A 25,811-nucleotide genomic window follows, 5' to 3' on the forward strand; every position below is an offset into this window, starting at 1 on the left:
TAATTTCAACATCAATTGTCAGATTTATTTTTATCTTTGGTTTTTCAAAACTGGACTTCATTCATAATATACAATAAACAGTAAAAGTCTTTTTACATTCATGGTCAATACATTCAGTAGTGTCAGTTGTTTTTAAAACCCTATCACCATTGCAATTTCAACTTACTTAAATTTACAGGTGGTGTGTTGTTAACAGCCTTTTGTGTTAGCTCTGGTACATTATTCTAAAATCTGGCTATTTCTCACTTATCAAAATGATTATGTGATTCTCCTGGAATTATTAGCCCTTTATAGAGGTCAGCACATTGGTTCTTTTCAGCATAAATTAATACTTGAGTAGGTTGGTTTTGGGGAGTGAAACTTTGCATATGTGGTTGAATTAAAAATCAAAAAGACATTGAAGAGAGTAAAGAAAATAGTTTTGAAAATTGTTTTTATGATGTAGTTGTACATAGATTTAGAGAGACTGGATCATTTGATTTTGTAGAAGAGGGGATTTGATATAGAAGAGATTAAAAAGATTAGCTTTATTTGTCACATATACATCGAAACATACAATGAAATGTTAGTTTCCACCAATGACCAACACTGGCCAAGGACGTGCTGGGGGCACCCCACAGATTACAAACCCACAACACTAATCTGTATGGTTTTGGAATGTGGGAGGAAACTGGAGCACCTGGAGGAATCCCAGGAGGTCACAGGTAGAATATGCAAACTCCTTACTGACACCGTGGGGATTAAACCTGGATCTCTGGCACCATAAAGCATTGTGCTAACTGCTACACTACCATAATGCTTTGGCAGAGTGGTTACTAGTAGGTTGTTTGCTCTGACTGGATCAGAGGTCACAGGTTTAAAATAAAGGGTTAGAAAATTAAGAGTGAAATTAAACTGAAACCTTTTTTTAAATAGCATGTGATTAAAACCTGCATCCTGTTCTTCAAAAAGGAACTCAGCATGATGGAAGAAAAAAATCGCAAGACTATAGGGAAAGAACCTGTGGATGGAAATAGCAATTGCTCTGGAAGAGACCCAGCATGGTTGTAATGGGCCAAATGGAGTCTTGTACACTAACCATCTTGTAATTCTTTGAAACCATTGTTGATTCCAGAGCATAGAACTTGAAATTACTTTGCTAGAATGATCATTAATTGCCTCACATCCAAATTTTCTTCTCTTCTTATCATTCAGGCATTGACTGAGCTGATACACGATTTTAACTTTTATTTCAAATCTCCAAAATCTTAATCAATGAAATCTTGGTCTGTAAAAATACTTGGAGAGGGGCTGAAGTTGATACTAAACTGAGCTCCTCCATTGTTCCTCCCTTCTGCTTATTATTTTCTGGTTTTTGTTGCCTCCATTCCAGTGATTATTGTCAGTTCTTGGGCGCACAATGCAAATTATTATTTCATTGCAGGCGGAATGCTATATTTGGGTGAGACATTAAACTGAAGCCCCCTCCTTATCCCTTTCTCCCATTGTCCACTCTCCTCTCCTGTCAGATTCCTTCCCTACCCACCTGGCTTCATCTATCACCTTCTAATTATTCCCCTTCCCCTTCCCCCAACTTTTTAATTCTGGCATCTTTCCCTCTCTTTTCCAATCCTGAAGAAGGGTCTCAGCACAAAACATCAACTGTTTATTCATTTCTATAGATGCTGTCTGACCTGCTGAGTTCCTCCAACATTTTCCGTGTCTTGCTTTGGACTTCCAGCATCTTCAGAATCTCTTGTGGGTTTATGAAGTCCCATTAGTCTTCTTTGTAGGAAGCAAAATATCCGCATACTGCTGTTTGAAGAAGAGCACTGGAGCTCCCCCCATGATCCAAACCAATATTTTTTCCAAAATTAACACATCTAAAAAGCAGATTTTCTGATCATCAGCTTTATCAGTGTGATTGGGATCTTGCTGGGTACACTCTGCTTTAACAGGTTCAATATTAAATTCATTATTTAAAGGCATTGAGATTGTTAAAAATGCTATCTGAATGCAAAACCAAATGATTTTGATGTTGGACATATAATTTATTGAACCTCGTCATGAATTTCTCTGGTTAATATTTAAAATGATAATGTAACTGAATCATTACTACTGGTTAAAAATTAACAGAACAGAGGAAAATTTTGGATCTCCATATTAACAAATAGCTCTTATAAAATAGGTTCAGAAAAGCATTCGCAGCTATGAACAATGGATCAGAAATCATCAGTTACTGTATGTTATTGTCCTGTGAAGTTTGTTTTCTGATGTACTGATTGTACAACTACTGTAATACACAAATAGATTAAACTGCTTAGCGAGCAGAAGATATAGCCAACATTTAAATCTAAACATTTTTATTATAATAAGATAATGGGTTCGGTGCCTGTTATTATCAGGCCCGAGCTTTTAATTAACAAGCCTTATTTTAGTATCAACTTTGAAGCTAATGAGGGGCACTGTGAATTGGCAGGAGCTGGATATTGCCTAGAGCTCATAGTTCTCACAGTAACCTTAGCTTCAAATGTAGTTCTGACAAATTTGTTTGTGAACCGAAGGGTAAAAGCTACCTTTACTTCTTGTCTCCAGCTATGATCTTGCATCACATTTCATTGGGATACAAGAAACTACAGATGTGGGAATCCACAGTAACAAATAATCTACTGGAAAAACTCAGCAGGTCACAAAGGAAGAAAAGGAATTGTCAATGTTTTGGGTCGAAAGTTGGAATCAGGACTAATTTGCAGGTAAAAAGGGGCAAGCAGATACAAAGCCAGTCCCTCTGACACTAGTCCAATAATAACTGAAGAAAGTGATGTTTGCTTGCATATGTGCTACCTGTCTCCATCCCCACACTCAACCTACTGGCACCACCAGTATGATCTCTCACACGCAATGAGGTTTAAATTCTTGTACCCTTCCCTGCTGGTGACTCTGACACTGTCTAGATCTCCTACAACCCAGGTAAGAGATTCTTCATTGGAAATGTGCTGATTATCCGTCAGCAATTCCGATGAATGGTCTTTGACCTGAAATATTAGTTGTGTTTCTCGTTCCACAGACACTGCCTGATTTTCTGAGTGTTTCCAACACTTTCTAATTTTACTTTAGTTTATTCGGACCTGTTGCTCCTTCTTTCACGTCTTCTGTTTTTTGTGTCTGATTCTCTACAACACTGGTTCCAAATCTGGGGTCTATGTACCCCTTGGTTAATGGTAGGGCTCCATGGCTTGAGGAGGTTGGGAACCCCTGCTGTACAATAATACTTTCTTTATAATGAAGTACATGTTTCTCTGTTCACACATTTCTCAAAGCCAAAACCAAAAATTATGGAAATATTCAATAAGTCAAGTCATGCCTGTAGAGGGAGTTAAATTTTAAGTCAAAACTTTTCACCAGAACTTTAAAATCTGTAATATCTTGTTTACACAAATTATTTGGACGCTACGGTAGCGTAGTGGTTAACGCAATGTCATTACAGCTTGGGGCCTCAGAGTTCTGGGTTCAATTTTGATGTCATCTTTAAGAATTCTGTACGGCCTCCTGTGGAATGCAAGGTGCTCCATTTCCCAAAGACATGCCGTTAAGTAGGTTAATTGGTCATTGTAAATTACCCTGTGATTAGGTTAGAGTTAAATCAGAGGTTGCTGGGTGACGTGGCTTGAAGGACCAGAATGGCCTATTCTGCACTGTATCTCAATTAATAAATAAATATATAGAGCTCTAGCTTTTGCTGTGACCCACTGTATGCCTTGTGTCATTAATGCAAACAATTGTTCCTTTTACAAAAAAACGGAAAATGCTGAAAATGCAACTAAGGTCAAAGGGACCATGTTCTATCTTGCTTGGTTCTGCAATGGTTAATAGTCAGTGCTGCAGGCAAGAAGACCTTGTGGAAAATTTCCATTCATGCAATCTGCACTGTGTAATGGTTTGCTCAGTCAAATCACTGCAGTAAAAACATAAGGAAGACAACCTTTAAAGGAGTTTCAAAACAGACCGGGCCTGTTTTTAACACAGCTGTCAGTTTCTTTGTGTTAGGAACACATACCAAATGCTGGAGGAACTCAGCAGGCCAGGCTGTATCTATGGAAAAGAGAACAGTCGACTTTTCGGTCCGAGACCTTTCAGCAAGACTGGAGAAAAGAAGATGAGAAGTACCCTGTAGATTTAAAAGGTTGGGGAGAGGAAGGAGAAACACAAGGTATAGGTGAGGGGGAGGGGTGGAGTAAAGAGCTGGTGAATGAGATACAGGGCTGGAGAAGGGAGAATCTAATAGAAGAGGACAGAAGGCCACGAAGAAAGAAAGGGGGGGCAGGAGCACCAGAGGAAGGCGATGGGTAGGCAAGGAGATCAGGAGAGAGAGGGAAAAGGGGATGGGGAATGGTGAGGGGGGCGCATTACCAGCTATTTGAGAAATCAATGTTCATGCCATCAGGTTGGAGGCCACCCAGATGGAATATAAGGAGTTGTTCCTTCAAGCTGAATGTGGCCTCATCACGACAGTAGAGGAGGCCATAGATTGACATATTGGAGTGGGAAGTAGAATTAAAATGGGATCCCGCTTCTTCTGGCGGATGGAGTGCAGGTGTTCGACAAAGCGGTCTCCCAATCTACGTCAGGTCTCACCGATATACAGGAGGCCATTCAGGGCCTCAAACAGTCCTTCCAGTTGAGGTGACACATCACCTGCGAATCTATTGGGGTTATATACTGTGTACAGTCCTCCCAACGTGGCCTGCTACATAGATGACATTAATGCTGCCTGACCTGCTGAGTTCCTCCAGCATTTTGTGTGTGTTGCTTGGATTTCCAGCATCTGCAGATTTTCTCTCATTTGTCTTTGTGTTAGCAGCTAGTATTTGACAGGACCTCACTTGAATTCAAAACTATTTGATGTTGGAGCTTATTAGCACAATCCTATTATGTAAACAAAAGACCATTTTACAGCAAAGACTACATTTTTGTAGGGAAATGTAAATCTGAAAATCATACGTGCATACCCAGACTCAATTTTAGCCCTGGTTAATATGTTGTCAGTTCGTGATTGAAACAAAGAATACTGGAGGCTGAAGAGCTCTGATTGGGCAAACGGCTTATCTTGGCTCCATCCGCCAAAAGTGGAACTTCCTGGTGGCCAAACATTTTAATTCCAATTCCCATCCCTGTTCTGTTGTGTCAGACCATGGCTTCCTCTTGTGCAAAGATGAGGCCACCTTCAAGGTGGAGGAGCAACACCTTATATTCCTTCTGGGTCGCCTCCAACCTGATGGCATGAATATCGATTTCTACTTCCAGTAAAAATATTTTTACCTCCCCCTCCCCTCTTCTTCTATTCCCCACTCTGGTCTTTTACCTCTTCTCACCTGTTTATCACTTCCCCCTGGGTCCCCTCCTCCTTCCCTTTCTCCTGTGGTCCACTCTCCTCTCCTATCAGATTCCTTCCTCTCCAGGCCTTTACCTTCCCCACCCACCTGGCTTCACCTATCTCCTTCTAGCCCTTCTCCTTCCCCTTGCTCCGCCTTTTTATTCTGGCATTTTCTCCCTTCCTTCTCAGACCTGAAGAAGGGTCTTGATCCAAACTATCAACTGTATATTCATCTCCATAGATGCTGCCTGACCTGGTGAGCTACCCCGGTATTTTTTGGGTGTTGTTTTGGATTTCCAGCATCTGCAGGCTTTCTCATGTTTATAGTTTACCATAGCAGTGATCCCTCACCTTCTGTACACTTCTGAAACATAGAACTATTCGCAGCCATCTTCTCAAAGCACTGGAGAGATGCCATCCATGATCTTTCTGCAATATTATCCAAACTCATTAAGAGGATAAGAAAACTAATGGCAGCATATTCAACATTAAAGCTCTAATTACACTTGGTTGTCCCCAGTGGGCAGGCACTTTGTTTGCAAGCCCAACATCAGTTTCTAAGGTTCTCACAAGAGATTGGATTGTGGAGATGAGTTCTCAAAGCTTCCGTGGAAAACTTATAACATAGGTAAAGTGTTCCTTTCCTACACTAGCCTGCAGGTCATCTTTGGGCAAGGTGTAGTACCTGCTTAGCACCAGGAGATCAGGGTCATGTGAAGCCATGGGAGCAGGTGGTGGATGGTCATATGAGCAGCCGGTGCATATTACAAGTCCTGGTTGTGCAATTACTGACGCCAGGCAGACAATCTCTGAAGAGTATTGATAATGGCTAGGGTCACCCATCTTGTAAAGACACTGCCCTGAAGAGGGGAATGCCAAACCACTTCTGTAGAAAAATTTGCCAAGAATAATCACAGCCATGGACAGACCATGATGCCCATGTTATACGACATGGCACATAATGAATGAACTGCATTGTGGCAATTTCCTCTGGGTATTGTCCATAACTGCTCAAAATGGAGGAGCATTTGGACGTCACAAAAATCTTCAAGTCCCTTCATCAGGAGCAGAGAGAAACTCCGTTGAAATAGAACGTGGAGGGTGTCACCTCCCAAACTAACCATATCCCTTCAACCCTTTCCTGCCCCACCAGAGCTGAGGTTCCAGGTCACTGATTGGCTTCATCAGCCATCTCAAAACCCGTGGAGCTGAAGTCAAAACAAACCATCCTCAAGTAACTTCCTAACAAAACAACAGAGGCAAACAGGCATGCAGTATTTACCCCTGTCAATCTATTCTTCACCAAATAAATATCACACAAGAGGTCCATCCAAGAGATTATTGAACAGTGAGATAGAAGTTCTTCTTCTTCAGCATTTTCTTATCTTCTGCCCAATGTAAGTGGAGGAGGGGGAAAAGAGATAGTTTTAAAAAGTAGCTTTATATGTCACACGTACATCAAAACATTGAAACATGCAGTGATATGCATCGTTTGCATCCCTGACCATCCCAGTCCAAGGATGCGCTGCGGGCAGCCCACAAGAGTCACCACACTTCCAGTGCCAACATGGCAGGCTCATAGCCTACTAAATCTAAACCTAACCTGCACATCTTTGGAATGTAGGAGGAACTGGAGAGCAGAGGAAACCCACACAGTCAGGAGGAAGCCATACAAACGCTTTACAAACATCAGCAGTTATTGAATCCCGATTGGTGACTGCTGGCGCTGTAAAGCATTGCTCTAGCTGCTACGCTGCTGCACCGCTCTTAATCAAACTTAAATTAATTTTGAAGTTATTTTGTGTTATGTAATCCTTATTTGAGATAAACTTAAATCAGTAACATTTTTTTGCAATCTAGCTTACAGCCAAAGTGGAGCCAAAACTTGTCTGACAAAATGCCAGACAAACAAATCCGTGATCAAGGGGAAAGGTTAATGATTAGTGATATAAACGTCCCCTGCCATGAGATATTCAGAACTGATACAGTAAATACAGGATGTGGAATCGGATTATTCGGAAGGAGGAGAGCCGATGCACCTTTATGTCTGGTGAAGGATTTAGTGCAGCTATCCTAATTAAGTAGCAGCCAAGAAACTGATAGGTTCAAATTAGTCTGTTAATTATGCCTGTTCTCTCTTAGGATCCATGGCCAATTAACTGCATGGTACCAAGCATGGGTAAGGGATACCAGAGCATTGGTAATATGTCAACAATTGAGGAATGGTGATGCTGGAATTTTAAAATGCTCATCTCCATTCCAGACATTACATATTTTCTCTCTTGTTGTTCATTCAAAATTCTTTAGCAATACTCTTCTGCCTTTGTAAGAATTATAATTCCTAGACAAACCCGGAGGCCAAGTCCATAAATTTGTTCTGCAGAAAATATAATATTGATGGGCAGCCATTTGTGACTTTGTTTTCGCTGAGAGAATACCCTACATCATGTTTAATGGTATGACATTCATGTTAAATGAGAAAGATTCAGGAGAGAAAAAAACGACACAAAACTGACTTTCTGTTTTAGCATCTGCAGCAGCAAATTGCATTTCCCACAAATGTAAAATTGTACCATGTTATTGCCTCATTCAAAGTGAAACTAGAGGTATCCCAGTTTCAATCTTGAGTGCAGAAGAACGTGCAGAAACACCATGTGCACAAAAAGGAATTGTCAATCTGGCGATGCGAGAATACCAGACAACAGGCATAGTGCTATAAATGACAGAAGCAGCATTCCATAGACAATCAGCAATCTTGTAAATGGCTGGCCAAGTGAAGCCAGATACAAATAATGGAGGGAAATGCGACAATAGAGGAATAACACTCCTTGAACACTATCTTCATGACGACAGAACCCCACCATATTATTACAGAAGCTAACTCATAAATCTATGTTGTCATCTTCAAAACAAATGTTGACTGGATAAATCATAAAAAAACTAGTCCTTAAGCATTCATTTTACCAGACATCAAGAAGGCACGGGCAGACTGGATATAACTACAACTCACATACAGTACTGTGAAAAAGTCTTAGGCACATATATATAGCTAGGGTGCCTAAGACTTCAGCTCAGTACTCTATTTGTCAATGTGGAGTGGAGAGTGAGTTTGTAAATCTGGTGGGAGCAAAGGATGTTGGGAATGGTGAAGATGGAGCGCCAAAGGAAGGGTCTGAGTTAGGTGGCAGAGAAGGAGTGCTGGGGTGGGGGGGGTGGGGTGGTGGCGCAGGTGTAGACACACCCAGCTCTGAATGACAGAAGCAGCATTCCACAGACAATCAGCAATCTTGTAAATGGCTGGCCAAGTGAAGCCAGAAACAAATAATGGAGGGAAATGAGACAATAGAGGAATAACACTCCTTGAACCAGCCAAGGTCATCTAATAGAGCTGAGGAAGAGCCAGCAGGTTTACAAGTAGATAATATGAATATAAGGAAGGTCAAGCCAATGATTGGGGACAACTGCAGATAGGACAAAGAGTTAAGTTGTACCACAGAGGCATAATTCATAAGGGTGAAGAATGCAGGACTGAAGGCGCTGAATTTAAATGCACGTAGCATTCGGAATAAGGTGGACGAACTCATGGTGCAATTAGAGACTGGTCAGTGTGATGTTGTGGGCATCACTGAGTCGTGGCTGAAAGAAGGCCATAGTTGGGAGGTAAGCATCAAAGGACATACTTTGTATCGAAGGGACAGTATGTCCTTTGATGCTTACCTCCCAACTATGGCCTTCTTTCAGCCACGACTCAGTGATAAGGCATAAGCGTTGGTGTGGCTATATTGGTAAGAGTGGAATTACATCTTTAGAAAGAGGTGGCATAGGGTCAGTGAATGCCATATCTTTGTGAGTGGAGTTAAGAAACTGCAAGGACAAAAAATCCATTATTGGAATTGTATGTACACCTCCAAATGGAAGCCAAGATGTGGGTTGAGATTGCAAAGGGAGTTGGAAAGAGCATGTAATAAGGTACTGTCACAATTATAATGGGGGACTTCAAACTGCAAAGGAATTGGGAAAACCAGGTTGGTGTCCGATTGCAAGAGAGGGAATTTGTAGAATGCCTACGAGATGGCTTTTTAGAGCAGCTTGTGCTTGAGCCTAGTAGGGGAAAGGCTATCTTAGAATGGGTATTGTGTAATAACCACAATTTTATTAGTCAGCTTAATGTAAAGGAACTCTTAGGGGTCAGTGATCATAACGTGATTGAATTCATACTGCAGTTTGAGAGAGAGAAGCACAAGTCAAATTTATCAATATCGCAATGGTTAAAGGGAATTACAGAGGCATGAGAGAGGATCTTACCCAGGTGGATTGGAGGAGGATACCGGCGTGAATGATGGCAGAACAAAAGTTTCTGGGAATAGTTCACAAGGCACAAGATAGATATGTCCCACAGAAGTTGTTCTCAAATGGCAGAGCTGGGCAACCGTGGCTGACATGGGAAGTTAAGGACTGCATAAAAGCCAAGGAAAGGACATATAAAATAGCAAAAGTGAGTGGGAAGCTGGATGATTGGGAAGCTTTTAAAATCTAACAAAAGGCAATTAAAAAAGCTATAAGAAGGGAAAAGATGAACTATGAGGGCAAACTAGCTGATAATATAAAGCAGGATACTAATGTTTTTTCAGTTATATAAAGAATAAAAGAGAGATGGAAGTTGATATTGGACCACTGGAAAATGATGCTGGTGAGGTAGTAAAGAGGAACAAAGAAATGACAGATAAACTTAATGGGTACTTTGCTTCAGTCTTTACTGTGGAAGACACTAGCTGTATACCAGAGCTCCATGAGTGTCAGGGAGCAGGAGTCAGTGCCATTGCTATTACAAAGGAAACAGTGCTAGGAGAACTGAAAGGTCTTAAGGTGGATGTCACCTGGACCAGATGGACTACATCCCAGAGTCCTGAGAGAGGTTGCTGAAGAGATAACGGATGCACTGATCATGATCTTTCAAGAATCACTTGATTCTGGCATGGTCTGGGAAGACTGAAAAATTGCAAGTATCACTCCACTCTTTAAGAAGGGAGGAAATTATAGGCCAGTTAGCTTAACCTCAGTGGTTGGGAAAGTGTTCAAGTCCTTTATTAAGAACGAGATTTCAGGGTATTTGGAGTCTAATGTTAAAATTAGTCAAAGTCAGCATGGTTTATATGAAGGGAAATCTTGCCTGACAAATCTGTTAGAGTTCTTCGAGGAAGTAACAAACAAGATGGACAAAGGAGAAGTAGTGGATGTCATTTACTTAGATTTTCAGAAGGCAATTGATAAGGTGCTTCACAGGAGGCTGCTTAACAAGATGAAATCCTATGGCGTTACTGGAAACATACTGCTATGGATAGAGGAATGGTTGACAGGCAGGAGGCAACAAGTGGGAATAAAGGGGGTTGTTTCTGGTTGGCTGCTAGTGACGTGGTGTTCCTCAGGGATCAGTATTGGGACAGCTACTTTTCACATTGTCAATGATTTTGATAATGGAATTAATGGCTTTGTGGTAAAGTTTGCGGATGATATGAAGATAGGTGGAGGGGTAGGTAGTGCTGAGGAAACAATGTGATTGCAGAGGGCTTAGACAAATTAGAAGAAGGGGCAAAAAAATGGCGGATGAAATACAGTGTTGGGAAATGTCTCATAATGCATTTTGGTAAAAGGAACAATAGTGCAGACTATTATCTAAATGGGGAGGAAATTCAAACATCAGAGATGCAAAGGTACTTAGGAGTCCTCGTGCAAGACCTCCAGAAGGTTAATTTACAGGTTGAGTCTGTGGTAAAGAAAGCAAATACAATGTTGACGTTTATTTCAAGAGGAATAGAATATAAAAACAAGGAGATAATGCTGAAGCTTTATAAAACACTGGTCAGGTTGCACTTAGGGTATTGTCAATAGTTTTTGGGCCCCTTATCGCAAAAAGGGTGTATTACCATTGAAAAGAGACCAGAGGAGGTTCACGAGGATCATTTCAGGAGTGAAGGGGTTAACATATGAGGAGTGTTTGGCAGCTTTGGGCCTGTACTTAATTGGAATTTAGAAGAATGCGGGGGTATCTCATTGAAACCTACCGAGTGTTGAAAGAATTAGAAAGGTGGACGTGGAGAGGGTGTTTCCTCTGGATGGGATACCAAAACTGAGGGGCAACCTTTTAGAACAGAAGTAAGGAGTAATTCTTTTAGCCAAGAAACAGTGAATCTGTGGAACGCTCTGCCACTGACTGTGGTGGAGGCCAAATCCATGGGTATATTCGAAGTGGAAGTTGATAGATTCCTGATTGGTTGGGGCATCAAGGGATGGTGAGAGGGTAAGTGCATGGGGTTGAATAGGATTTGGGATCAGCCATGATGAAATGGCAGAGCAGACTCGATGGACTGAATGGCCTAATTCTGCTCTTATGTCTTATGATCTTATGGAAGTCTATTTCCTTGGTTCTACCCAAAGTGGTTGCCAGTCATGTCTGCATGCTCCACCTTTGGAATAGTATTGCAAAATCTGCTTTGACGTCACTACCTTCTCAGGTTTCACATGCAGCACTTAGACACTCATTTCTGTTCCCTACCACGTGCTGTTGGCACACTGAAGCGTGTTTTCCAATCCACTTTGTTTTCTAATCTCTTCAAACACATGATGTATTAGCTCACTTCCTGCTGTGATAACATCATCAACATCAAACAGGGACCAATGGAAATCTTCCTACTAGAGCAAATTTCCACACTGTACCACCTATGTCTATCAGGTTTAAGACAGGAAATGATGGTACCAAGTCTATACTTCATGAGTCATAACTGAGCACTGAGAAAGACAACCTCACAATGAGTCACATTGGAATCCCTGCTACTTCACGTCAAAGCAGATACAGTGTGTCATATAATACAGCAGTTAATTTATTGGGCTGGCAGCAGAGCTCAGGACACAGTTTGAATCCTCTCATGGAAACAGGGAATTTAAATTCAAATAAATAAATATTTGCAATTAAATTGTAACCTTGAAACCTGATGATTGATTTTACAAACCTATTTAATTCACTAATGTTTATCACAGTCTGACAATATTTGTGTCACTATTCAAACCCAGCAATAGTTGACTCTTAACTACTAGTAATGTAATTGTTCAGTGCAGGAGTCATCAGATGTTGCAATTAAATGTTGGGATTGCCAGTGCAGTCAACATCCTGAAAGAAAATATAGTTTTTTAAAGAAGAGCCCTTGGCAACACATGGCTCCCATGATAGAATTTGCTTGCAAGACTTAGAGACAGGAGTAAGCATATTCAATTTTCCTATTTGTTCCTAAAGCAAGAATAACTTCTATGTTCTCTTACGGGGTAAAATATACATGTTAGCACTCCCATATCTGCATTGCATTACATTTTAGGTTTACATCTCCTTCTACATTTTTTTAAATCTGACATTCACTTCTCACCATCTTTCTTATCAATCTTTCTCTCAATCTCCTTTTATTTATTCCATCCTTCTACTTTATGTCCTTCAAGTTGCTGCTCTTCCATTGTCACTTTTTTAATCCATGTTCCACATTCCATTTTCTTACCCAGCACATGCCGAACTGCCCCTTTTCTTTGGTACCAAATTATTGCCTCCGCTTTCTGCAATTCCACTCGCCAGCTTGGTTTCAGTTATTTTGCCTTGACCTGAATATTGATTGTCCTTGGCCTCGTCTCTGTTGACATCACATGGAAGATTAACTAGTCCATAATGCTTGTCCCTGTTATGCATTTATTTTATTTATTAAATAAGCGAGGTTGTATACTGAAATAGAAGAGTCAATGCTGATAATTATGCCCTACAAATACACTGACTGGACTATTTATCAAAGTTCAGTTAGCGAGAGGTTTTTTTTAATGTAATGTGCTAGCTGAACTGTGTGGAAGCGTGTGGATCAACTCAGCATTTTCCACCAACAAGTTAAGAAGAATTCTACTGAGAAACTTACTAAATAAAGTTTCTTTAAATAAAGATTGACCATTGTATTATTCTCAAAAGCTCAATTTGCAAGGATACCCTTCATTGTTTTCAGTTAGAAATATAAAGTTGTTTAAATTACTATTTGAGGGTTGTTGAAGGCTCTTCAAAATCTTTCAGAAGTCAGTTGTTACAAAAAGTTTTAAAATATATGTAATCTTCATAATAGTTATGCAGTTTATAAAATAAACTCAAAGCTTGTAAACTAATTGTAGTCACATTGATTACTTTAAGTGTATCTCATGGCTCTTCTGAACACATACTGGTCAATGTTGCTTCTAGCCTTGGTTCTGGCTGCTCTATTCCCCTCCATCCTTGAATTAAGGACAAGTGATTCAAATGCACAAAGCTTTGGGGCAGAAAACAGCTGTGTTAGTAGAGATGCTGCCTCACCACTCCAGTACATCAAGTTCAGTCCTGGCCTCCTGCCAATTGTCGCTAATGGTTTGTATCTGGAGGGAGTTGATGGAAATGTGGGGAGAATAAATAGAATTAATGTCATATTAGTTAAATGGGTGATTGGTAGTTAACATAGACTTAGTAAGATGAATGGCTTGTTTCTGTGTTGTGTCTCTTTATGTCTTTTCCAACATGATGGATCACAGATTTGTGATAGAAAACTAGATTTGGGAGTAGAGATTATTTATATGCATGGGCTGTAAATTCAGTAGCATTTTTCAAAAAGGTGCACAATTGAAAAGAGGAAATAATTGCAGGTTACAGGGAAAGGACAGAGGAGGAGCTCTAATTGGTTTCTTGTTTAAAGAGCTGGCAGAAGTATAATGACCTAAGTGTTCTCCTGTACTAAACGATTCAATGAGTCACTTTCCCAAATATTGTGAATAGAGAGCTGCACGGTACAGCTTGATTCAGCTCTCATGTAGCTCGACACATATTTCCGGAAGTACATTCCTGTCATCATAATGTGTTTGCATAAGTTCAACATAGCAGTGGGTCCACAAATCTCTCCCATTATTTTGTTTACAAGAGTTAATGCATGTAAAAACTTGTGCCTGTGTTAGGCAGAAAAGGTAAATCAAAGTAGTGATCTCTGCTGCTATTACTGATATTCTTTCTAGGTGACCGGCCAAGTTGCAATAACTTGTGCACACTAAATAAAGTAGCAGTATTTACATTTATGTTCTGTCAATTGTCCACAGTTTCAGCGCATTTTGTGCACTCCCATAGCTTTGGTCTCACTTTATTATTATTGTTCTTCAGGTTACTGATCAGAGTGAAACCAGAATTTAAAAAAAGGCCACAAAACCAGAGGATAACTTCCAAATAACTACACAAACAATAGTGTGGGCTTGGGTTTTGGAATTATTTTTTCCTCAGAGGGAAATTAAAGAGTGAAAGTCACAAGACTCTGCATAAACATACTCTCAAGTTCAACTGATGATTTGAGTGATGGTTGGACTCCCAGCACTGCTACCAAATGGGCTTTAACAGCCATCATCATCATTATGTGCAGTGTCATAAGACATTAGTGTTTATGGTCTATGATTATAGATCTTGGCATACTTCTACAGAAGTGGTTTGCCCTTGCCTTCTTCTGGGCAGTGTTTTACAAGATGGGTGACCCCAGCCATTACCAATACTCTTCGGAGATTGTTTGCCTGGAGTCAGTGGTCACATAACCAGGACTTGTGATATGCTCCAGCTGCTCATCCGACCATCCACTACCTGCTCCCATGGCTTCACGTGACCCTGATCAGGGATGGGGGGGCTAAGCAGCACACCTTGGCCAAGGGTGACCTGCAGGTTATGGGAGGGAAGGAGCACCTCACACCTCCTTTGGTAGAGACATATCTCCATCCTGACACCCTTTCTAAGAGTGTGTTATTTATGGTGTTTTCTGGAAGCATGTGCAAGAAGTTAAAGAGCCCACTTACGTTTGCAACATTGCTGATGAATATGTTGGGGTGATAATTCAATAAGGTGAAAGGTTTATAGCAAGTTGATGTATAATGATGCAGTATAGGTTACCATAGAAAATTGTTTCTGACTTAGGGGGAAGCCCTTATGTAACCTGGGGACTCCCTGTACTGGATTTTCTCATTCATTGTAAACAATTCCATTCCTGGAAAACGTGATCATGACATTTCTCCTTGTCACCTGCCCCAATTTCACTTCTTGGTCTACTAGCCAATAGATATTATCAATTCAGTTCTATGCACATCCAGTTAACTTTGTGCATTTTAAAGATAAAGATGGACTTTTACCTCTGGCTTACTTTTATGAATCATGCTTATGTTCCAATCCATTCCAAAAGATATGACTAAAGACTATCTGAAGTCACAGAACCGCAGGCTGCACCCAACACTGTCACTTTAAACCATCAGAGCAAAAAATAGATGTTGCACACATCGATAATACTAATAAGTATGTAGATAACGCTGGGAATTCTTTTGCCATGGTAGAGTGGATATTACATAGAACATTATGAGCATGGATGCTATTTCTATTAGTCTCCATCCCTGTAAATCATTATAATCCCTATAAATCAATATCATCTTGGGTGATCTGATCGATTTAATCTCTAATTCCCTATATATTCATCATTGTTCTTAACTTTTCTTTACACCAAAAAGTCAGTGGGCTATGCCCCCGTAAGGGTGATGGGCTTAAGTAATATCACGTGAATTTAATGACAAAGCTCATTGATTCTTGATGAACAAACCATGTGTTATCTCAAGCAAACAGAAAGTGCTGGAGTACTGAAAAAAGAACATTTTTATTCCAAGGCATTAACTTTGCCTTTGAACCATTACACCTGTTTGTAACCCTCTCACCAGGGCTCAGGTATAAACTTAGCTAACTCTGCTAACAGCCAAGTGACTCAATGGTGCAAAGGTTACTTTTCATAAACAATATACACCTAGGGTCAGTATGATTTGGGGTTCTACCAACAGGAAAGTTAGGATTTTCAGATTAAGGAATATAGTTGTAATGAAGGTTGTGTAAATACTGCCTATACACAGTTATCGGTAGTGCAGAAATGACATATCGTACACCAGCGTGAAATTATAAAGAAAGTATATTTACCAAATTTTCAACTTTAGGATTGAACTGAAAATACACTTGGGCTAAGATGTTAACTGTCCTGTGCTATCACCAGTGGGCTCATCAGTTGATCTGCCACCTGTCTTCGGGAGTTTCAGCCCGCTCTATGATCAAGACTCCCTCGAGGTGGTGGGCCAGCAGTGCTAAAGCACCACCTCCCACTGGTGAGCTTAAAAACTTGGCATCTGCTTGGTTGCTTCCATCCAACAGATAGTCTATTCTTCAGGTGTCTATGCAACTACTGAAAAAGCAAAGAAAATTAAAAGCACCCATTACAATTAAACGTTGAAGTTCATTTCTGGAGTAGTCGGGCTATATTGCTTTACTCACGCACTGGACCCACTGTCTGTGTGAAAGCACCCACCACATTCCAGACTTCCCTCAAAGACTATCTCGAATAAATTGGCACCCTCTGGAGTATTGGCCCTTCTGTCTTGGAGCCATTCATCTACACAAAGCACTTCTTGCAACAGGGACTCTTCTTCCAATGGCATCCTGCCCTGCTCTGCAGCTCCTGCCAAAAGACCCCAAATCAGACTACTGTCCTTCAGAAATCTGATCCCACCCAGCTCTCCTGGATCTTCCACTGGGCAGAAAGTTACAACTGATTACCACAACGTTCCTAACTTGGACAATATGGCTTCTTATCTTTAAACAGAGCCAAAACATTCTTGCCTGCAGAACACACTTCTTTTACAGAAAACTGCTAAATAAAATACTTCACAGCGTAACAGTGGAAATCTTAACTGGGGAAGTACATGTTAAAAAAATTCTGCCAAGCTGATTCCTAAAGGATACAAGATGTATTATACAGTAACTTTTATAGTTTTTGTTGAATAATAAGGAAAAGGATTCTGTTCATCACTTACCATTTAAATCTTCCATTTTATCTCTAACAATTGAGGCAGGTGCAATAGAATCACTTAAGAAGCACATGGATGGGTATATGCAGGGCAGGGTTTACAGTTCAAAGTAAATTTATTATCAAAGTACTGTATGTCGATGTTAACATATACTATGCTGAGATTCATTTTCTTGCAAGCATTTACAGGAAAATTGAAATACAATGGAATTTACAAAAACTATACAGAGAAACATACACATATGTTACAGGGTGATGGGCGAAATTGGGACTAGCTGAGCAGCACTGTAATTGATGTGGATTTGTTAGGCTGAAGGGCCTGTATCTGTGCTGTATTGCTCTATGCGCGTGGGGTGGGGGGCGGTGGTTATTGCTCTTGATGCAGTTTGCATGATTTTCTTTTGCATGAGGTGTCTAATGCTTTTCTTTGAACAGGTTCCATGGTTTTCTTTGTTTTGTGGCTGTCTGTAGAGAAGATGAATCTCAGGGTTGTATATTGCATATATACTTTGATTATAAGTACACTTGGTATTCTTTGAACTCAGAAAGTCAAAGGCCAAAGTGGAATGAAACAGAGCGAATATTTTGGGTTGTTCTCCTTGTGTGTTATCAAAGTTGGGAAGGATCATGCTCAGGCGTAGCAACTCAGTTCAGAAGCTGCCTCATGTCTCAGTAACTTTGTTATTCACTCTCTAAAATCCTGGAAATAATAGTTTAAATTGCCAACAAAAGTTCTTTATTAATGGAAAAAACAGCATCTTTCATTATTTCATCAACTGCCTAAAATGACACCACATCTGTGTACCTCCGTTCATCACTCTTTGAACACATGAAAATTGTCAGTGATTTAAATTGAAATCGAAGGTACTTCACAAAGCACAAACTAACTGCTAACTGCTGTTCTTGTCCTGGATTTTCTCCGTACAGACTGTCTCTGTCTCTGGAATTTTATTCACCAATATTTTTGCAACACTGGAGATCATCATTGCATATTGTAAACTTACTTGTGTTTGACTTGCACAACACACAGCTGACACATCTGCATGATGCATACACAGTGTTTGCTTACATTTTAACATTAAGTAAAAGTGATGGAGCATTCATTTTCTCTTAGTTGCATTTATAACTTTAAAAGGAATCTTAGTAGAGTGTTGAGTTGGGCATTGGTCTTTCACTTCTGGGAATTGTTCAATGACAATTATAGCTGTGCTACTTATAGAACATAGTAAAGGACAACATGGGAACAGGTCCTTCTGCCAAACATGTCTGAGCTGACCATGATTCCATATTCTATTCCCTGCTTGTTCATGTATCTATATAAATGTATTTTAAATGCTATCTTGATATAAGACCATAAGATATAGGAGCAGAAGTAGACAATTCGGCCCATCGAGTCTGCTCCGCCATTCAATCATGTGCTGATCCAATTCTTCCAGTCATCCCCACTCCCTTGCTTTCACCTCATACCCTTTGATGCCCTGGCAAATCAAGAACCTATCTATCTCTGCCTCAAGTACACCCAGTAACTTGGCCTCCACAGCCACTTGTGGCAGCAAATTCCACAGATTTACCACCCTTTGAGTAAAGTAATTTCTCCGCATCTCAGTTCTAAATGGACGTCCTTCAATCCTGAAGTCGTGCCCTCTTGTCCTAGAATCCCCTATCATGGGAAATAACTTTGCCATATCTAATCTGTTCAGGCCTTTTAATATTCAGTATGTTTCTGTGAGATTCCCTCTCATTCTCCTGAACTCCAGGGAATACAGCCCAAGAGCTGCCAGATGCCCCTCATACCTTTTCATTCCTGGAATCATTCTCGTGAAACTCCTCTGAACCCTCTACAATGTCAGTATATCTTTTCTAAAATAAGGAGCCCAAAACTGCACACAATACGTTCGGACTTTGTGCGTTCTTGCATTGCATACTTCAGGATGCAGCAAGAAGTTACAACACTTAATGCCAATGTCATTCTTTACTGTCAAGATTGCAACAACTAACCTTACAGTAAGAGATTCAAATCCCAATCTGTGATGCATCATCTTAATGCCAAGAGTGTTAATGATGACATGAACTGAAGGGTCTTCAACCTGAGATGTTGCCTGACATGCTGAGTATTTCCAGCATTTTTTGTTTACATGACATGAGGATCGAAGAACTGCTTAAGATCCTACAGCATTGACCTATTCCTGCCCTGTTTACAGACCAAATAATCAGTCATGTTGACTAGATAGATTATTTACAAATTAGTATTTTTTTTCCATTTTGGGGGATGTAAGTGTTGAAGACCTTAAATTTTGTGATCATAAACCCTGGAGTCAGTTGTAATCATTCACTCTCTAAGCAGAAATGGCCAAGTATGTAGATCATTACTTACCCAGCTGCTTCTGTTTATGGAATAATGCTAAAAACTCGTGAATGATTGCATCCAATTATAATGATAATATTGGACATTGACTATTTGAACCCAAATGGAAAATAAGAATACTCCCGGCCTTGTAGTTCAAACATTCTAATGTTTGAAGTAAATTAATTAATCAGAATTCACTAATTTAAAATTCTTATATTTACAGTTTTTTTCAGTGATCATCAGAATTGTCATTGTTCAACTTGTTTTTAGTATAATTGTAAGATATAAATGTTATCATTTATGCCTATGTTCATACATGCTGTACGTATTATGTATACATCCACTTAAACCAATGCCAAGACTAACCATTTAATAAGTGGAAAAATATGGGTACAGGACCTTCCATTCTCATGGTCCCTGTACTATGTAGAAAGAAAACAGTATCATTTGTGGAGATGGTCATGTTGGAAATCAATTTTTAAAGCCACTGTCTTCCTGTGTGCGGTTGCTATTTTTTGGCATTTTTGAAGAGATTTCCATATGAATGAACAGGACGGACTCCAGGAATGGCTTGGAAGGTGAGTGCCTTAGGGATGCGGCCTTGTGCGGCAGAAATCTCTAACTGAAGCACCGTGGGAGATCAAAACGTTGGGACAGCGGGCGCAGCTGTCGGAGGTCTCTGCACTCGAGCAAACACTCTCCCTCACTCTCTCAATGGTGAGGGAGAGTTTGCTGCTGTTTCTTGAGTCAGGAGAACTCGAAATAAAGTGACGCTGCAGACTGTAACATCGAAACAGCTGCTGTTAGTCTTCCCTCTTGTTGTCAGGAGTGATATCTCTCTCTCCCTCGTTAATGAGAGAGAGGGCCTGTTGAGATGTTAGGATGGACAGTAGTTTTTGATCATTGTCTCTGGGGCTTGCTGTTGTTTGATGGATGGCGGGGGTGCTGATGCTTTCTGCTGGAGCAAGTAGGGGTGGGGGAGTGAGAGGTTTGATGGTTTGCTGCTTGTGCATGGCGAGGGGGCTTTGGGGGTTCTTGCATTTTTTCTCATTCATTCTTTTGTGTTTTTCTTCTGTTTTTTGGATGTTTGCGAAGAGTAAGAATTTCAGGTTGTACACTGCATACATTCTCTAACATTAAATTGAACGGTCAACACCACTATTTTTAGTCTTGTGTGTTCAATGTCTAATGTAGAGTACAGTCCTTCTCTTAATTCACTTCATCTAGAATCTCTGCTATATGCATGACACTAATTAACATTGGTTTCATATTAAAGGATTACCTTTATAGCTAACTAGTGCAATGTGAATCAGTTTACTGCAAGGGAAGATTTGATTGTTAAAACCTCAAGACCTTCCCCTCTATAGAAGAGTTGCTTCAGGGAAACACTTTTGACCACAACTGCATCAGGCAGTAGTCAGCATGGAAAATTCTGAAGGTGCTGCAGGAGAACACAATGGATCCCGTGGATGGTTTTCCCAAGCAGACTGTCAAGACCATTTGGTAAAATGTCTCGGCATCAGAATTCACCAACAAGCATCAAGAGTGTTGATTGGCAGGCAATGAGGGACCCGTTCCATCGGAACCTTCCTGCACAGTCTGTCTCTCGATAGGCATTGCCCTTGAGGTGGCTGCAGTGGGACGACATAATCAAGAACATTGAGCAGCACATATGTGCGGTTGGGAGACTGTAGGTCTGACACGGTGGTCAGCAGCACAGGAGCGCCGACTGTAGGTCTGACACGGTGGTCAGCAGCACAGGGGCGCCGACTGTAGGTCTGACACGGTGTTCAGCAGCACAGGGGCGCCGACTGTAGGTCTGACACGGTGGTCAGCAGCACAGGGGCGCCGACTGTAGGTCTGACACGGTGGTCAGCAGCACAGGGGCGCCGACTGTAGGTCTGACACGGTGGTCAGCAGCACAGGAGCGCCGACTGTAGGTCTGACACGGTGGTCAGCAGCACAGGGGCGCTGCAGGGAACCGTACTCTCTCCGGTCCTGTTCACCCTGTACACATCAGACTTCCAATATAACTCGGAGTCCTGCCATGTGCAGAAGTTCGCTGATGACACGGCCATAGTGGGGTGTGTCAGGAATGGACAGGAGGAGGAGTATAGGAAACTGATACAGGACTTTGTGATATGGTGCAACTCAAACTACCTGCATCTCAATATCACCAAGACCAAGGAGATGGTGGTGGACTTTAGGAGATCTAGGCCTCATATGGAGCCAGTGATCATTAATGGAGAATGTGTGGAGCAGGTTAAGACCTACAAGTATCTGGGAGTACAGTTAGACGAGAAGCTAGACTGGACTGCCAACACAGATGCCTTGTGCAGGAAGGCACAGAGTCGAATGTACTTCCTAAGAAGGTTGGCGTCATTCAATGTCTGTAGTGAGATGCTGAAGATGTTCTATAGGTCAGTTGTGGAGAGCGCCCTCTTCTTTGTGGTGGCGTGTTGGGGAGGAAGCATTAAGAAGAGGGACGCCTCACGTCTTAATAAGCTGGTAAGGAAGGCGGGCTCTGTCGTGGGCAAAGTACTGGAGAGTTTAACATCGGTAGCTGAGCGAAGGGCGCTGAGTAGGCTACGGTCAATTATGGATAACTCTGAACATCCTCTACATAGCACCATCCAGAGACAGAGAAGCAGTTTCAGCGACAGGTTACTATCGATGCAATGCTCCTCAGACAGGATGAAGAGGTCAATACTCCCCAATGCCATTAGGCTTTACAATTCTACCGCCAGGACTTAAGAACTTTTTAAAGCTATTATTAATGCTTTTTGAGATGGTGATTTAGATGCATATCATATTTTTTTTTACTGAGTTAAGTATTGTATGTAATTAGTTTTGCTACAACAAGTGTATGGGACATTGGAAAAAAGTTGAATTTCCCCATGGGGATGAATAAAGTATCTATCTATCTATCTATCTATCTAAAACAGGAAAAGTCTTTTAGTCCACGATGTCTGACCAGATCATGATGCCAGTTTAAACTACACATCTGCATTTGCATGGTCTCTTTTCCTCCATTCCCTTCATGTTCATGTTCCTGTTTAAACACACCTTAAATGTGCTATCATATCTGCTTCCATCATAATCCCTGGCTTTCGGTTCCAGGCACCTACCACTCCCTGTATAAACAAAACTTGTTTTGTAAACCTGCTTCAAACTTTCCACATCTCACCTTGAAGCTATGTCCTCTGGTATCAGACATTTTCTCCACTTCTCTGTGGACCATGCATTTGCAAGAAAGGGATGCAAATGCCCGGGGTTCATCCCGACAGATGCTTAACAGAGGGCTCTCTGAGGTACAGCTGCTCCCAGGGAAGCACGCTGAGACAAACCCCATGCTGCAGGAATATTAACAACTTCAGTCTACCCAAAACTCGTTGGCCTTCCATTACAATCAGACAGAAAGACAGGGTGAGAAATGAAGATCAAGATAACAATGTGGAAAAAAAACAAGATCAAAACTGGGAACTGAAGACTGGTAAATGTGAGGAAGATGGAGGGATATGACTATTGTTTGGGTAGGAGGGCTTTGTTTAGTTTTTAGTTTAGTTTAGTTTATTTTTGATTTTTCCATTTGGGTTTTTTCCCCATCTTTTTATTTCCTTGTATCCTGTTTATATTAAGGGTTTGGGAGGTCAATAATATTGATGTTACCTATAGCTTTTACTCACATGTGTTAATTGCCAACAATGTAATCCCACTCCCTTTTACTATTATGACCGTTATGTGTTTGTATTTGTCTTTGAAAAATTCAATAAAAAGATTGAAAAAGAAAGGAGGGATTAGTGTTTGGGAGTTTTTGATTTACTTTTTAGCTGGTTTGGTACAACACTGTGGGCCAAAGAGCCTGTCTCTGTGCTGTGCTGCTCTATGCCCTATGTTAAAATATATTGAATTCCTTGATCCTTACGACAAAGTTCAGGAGGCATTTTAGCATCCATGTGGAAGGAAGAAAGGTGTTCTTCCAGGTCAACTGCTTGGAAAGATAGCAATATGGGAATGTGAGAAATACATAACTGTGCCAATAATTCAAGTCAGGTACCTAATGTGCACTGTTAATATTGTAGGCTCTAATGTTTGATGCTGCTTTGTAGAGTTTAGATCAACACAAATTTCCACATAACTTGCTCCCTAAAAAAAAATTGTAATCTTTATTATTGTACCAACTAAATAAAAACCAGTTCAGTCTAGCTTCAGTAAATCAGCCATAAATTCCAATTCTTTTCAAACTGTGTAGTTAATGGTCTGGCCCATTGTACAGTCATTGGTGTTAGCACATTAAAAGGCTCATCCAAGCATAATGGCTGGAGACTCTGGGAAGTTTCCTCTGTGAACATAACGAGATTTGTACTATTAACAAATCATCTATCTAATCATTAAATAACATGTGATGTTTCTACTGTGCCTACATTTTTACAATTAACCCAAACCTTTCTTGGTGTAGAATGCAGGTCAGTGCATTTTGAAGACCTCATTATGGAAGAGCACAGCTGATGCACTTTCCTATGCATTAACTATTTCCTTCAGTTTTTGTTCCAAATGTTTGGTAATTGTAAATTTTAAGTTTTGCAATGTACGTCTGTCATGGTGGTAATGTACTGTGCTGTTGCTGTAAAAGCTCATTTCATGGGATTTATACCATAGGTATTTATGCCCATGACAATATACTTGAACTTGAACTTAAACTTAACTAATTGTGAACAGGAGAAAATCTGAAGATGCTGGAAATCCAAGCAACACACACAAAATGCTGGAGGAACTCAGCAGGTCAGGCAGCATATATGGAAAAAGAGTACAGTAGATGTTTTGGGCCGAGAGCCTTCAGCAGGATGAAAAGTCATGGACTACTACAATGTTCTCTCTTCACAGATGCTGACTCCTACTGAGTGTCTCCAGCATTTTCTGTTTCCATTTCAGATTACCTCCAGTCTTTTTTTTCTTTCTCTTTTAATCTCGCACTAATATTTTGGTAACCTTTGTCACACATGCTATTTCACATATAAATTTATTGATATTGTTCAGAACCAGAATCAAAATCAGGTTTAATATCACTGGCATGTATGGTGAAATTTGTTGTTTTGGGGCAGCAACATATTGCAATACACAATAATAAAAAAACAACTATAAATTACAACAAATATTTATATAAAAATTAAATTAAGTAAGACCATAAGATATAGGAGTTGGACAATGATGCACCATCAATAACTCCCGGAGACATGAGTTAAGGTAGGCTTTTATTGGCTGGAAGAAAGCACAAGCAGCAAGTGATCATCACACTACATCCTGGAGACTGAGGGAGGGGCTGTGCCCCCAATCGCCTTTATACCGGGGTCTGTGGGAGGAGCCACAGGAGCAGTCGGGGGGGGGGGGGGTCGTGTCTAGACAGGTATATGTAGTTCGCCACAGCCAATCCACACCTGGGTGCATGAAAAGAGCTGCTTTTTAATCAAGGCGGCAATCGAGGATTTGAAGGCAAAGTTTCGTGGCAGATTTTCTGATTTGAGGAGCGACCAATCAGGTCAATTTGAGGACCAATAAGAATAATTCGAGTGCAAGTGGAGCGGCCATTCATTTAGAGAGTGCCAGTCTTTAGCGTGGCTTTGGTTCATCAGGATTGGGTGAGAAAACTATCTTGTAAGTTACTCTCTCTGTTCTTATTTGTCCCTTCATCATCTACTAGTGCATAGTACAGCGGGAACGGCTCCGGGGGCAGTATTTTGTGCTGTGTGTGGGATGTGGGGAGACCTCCAGTCTTCCAGATAAACACATCTGCACCAGCTGCACTCCTGCTGAGAGAATGTATTAAAGACCTGGAGCTGCAGCTCGATGACCTTTGGCTCACATGGGGGAATGTGGAGGGGATAGACAGGTTTTACAGGGAGGTAGTTACCCCTAGCTTGCAGAAGACAAGTAACTAGGTGAATGCCAGGAGAAGGAGGGGAAATACACAGCCAGTGCAGAGTACACCTGTGGCCATTCCCCTCAATAATATGTGTATAACTTTAGAGGGGGACGACCTACCAGGGGAGACCCACAGTGACTGGGTCTCTGGCAATGAGTCTGGTGCTGTGGCTCGGATGAGCAGAGACAAAGAGGACTGCAGTGTTGGTAGAAGGTTTTCCTCAATCAGAGGAACAGAAACGAGGTTTTGTGGGTGCAATAAGGACACCAGGATGATGTGTTGCTTCCCTGG

General features: G+C 40.9%; 1 protein-coding gene across 1 annotated transcript in view; it reads left to right on the forward strand.

Moving 5' to 3' along the window:
- Positions 1–2,153: 2,153 nt before the first annotated feature.
- The window catches only part of LOC140739779 (uncharacterized), a 187,915-nt gene continuing 164,257 nt past the window's right edge, over positions 2,154–25,811 (forward strand). Inside the window, exons 1-2 of the mRNA XM_073068293.1 lie at positions 2,154–2,220; positions 2,575–2,732. Coding sequence (XP_072924394.1) covers positions 2,190–2,220; positions 2,575–2,732 — 189 coding nt within the window. The 5' untranslated portion in view covers positions 2,154–2,189. The remainder of the gene's footprint in view (positions 2,221–2,574; positions 2,733–25,811) is intronic.

This window comes from Hemitrygon akajei, chromosome 16, assembly GCF_048418815.1.
Source record: "Hemitrygon akajei chromosome 16, sHemAka1.3, whole genome shotgun sequence".
NCBI classification, from domain to species: domain Eukaryota; kingdom Metazoa; phylum Chordata; class Chondrichthyes; order Myliobatiformes; family Dasyatidae; genus Hemitrygon; species Hemitrygon akajei.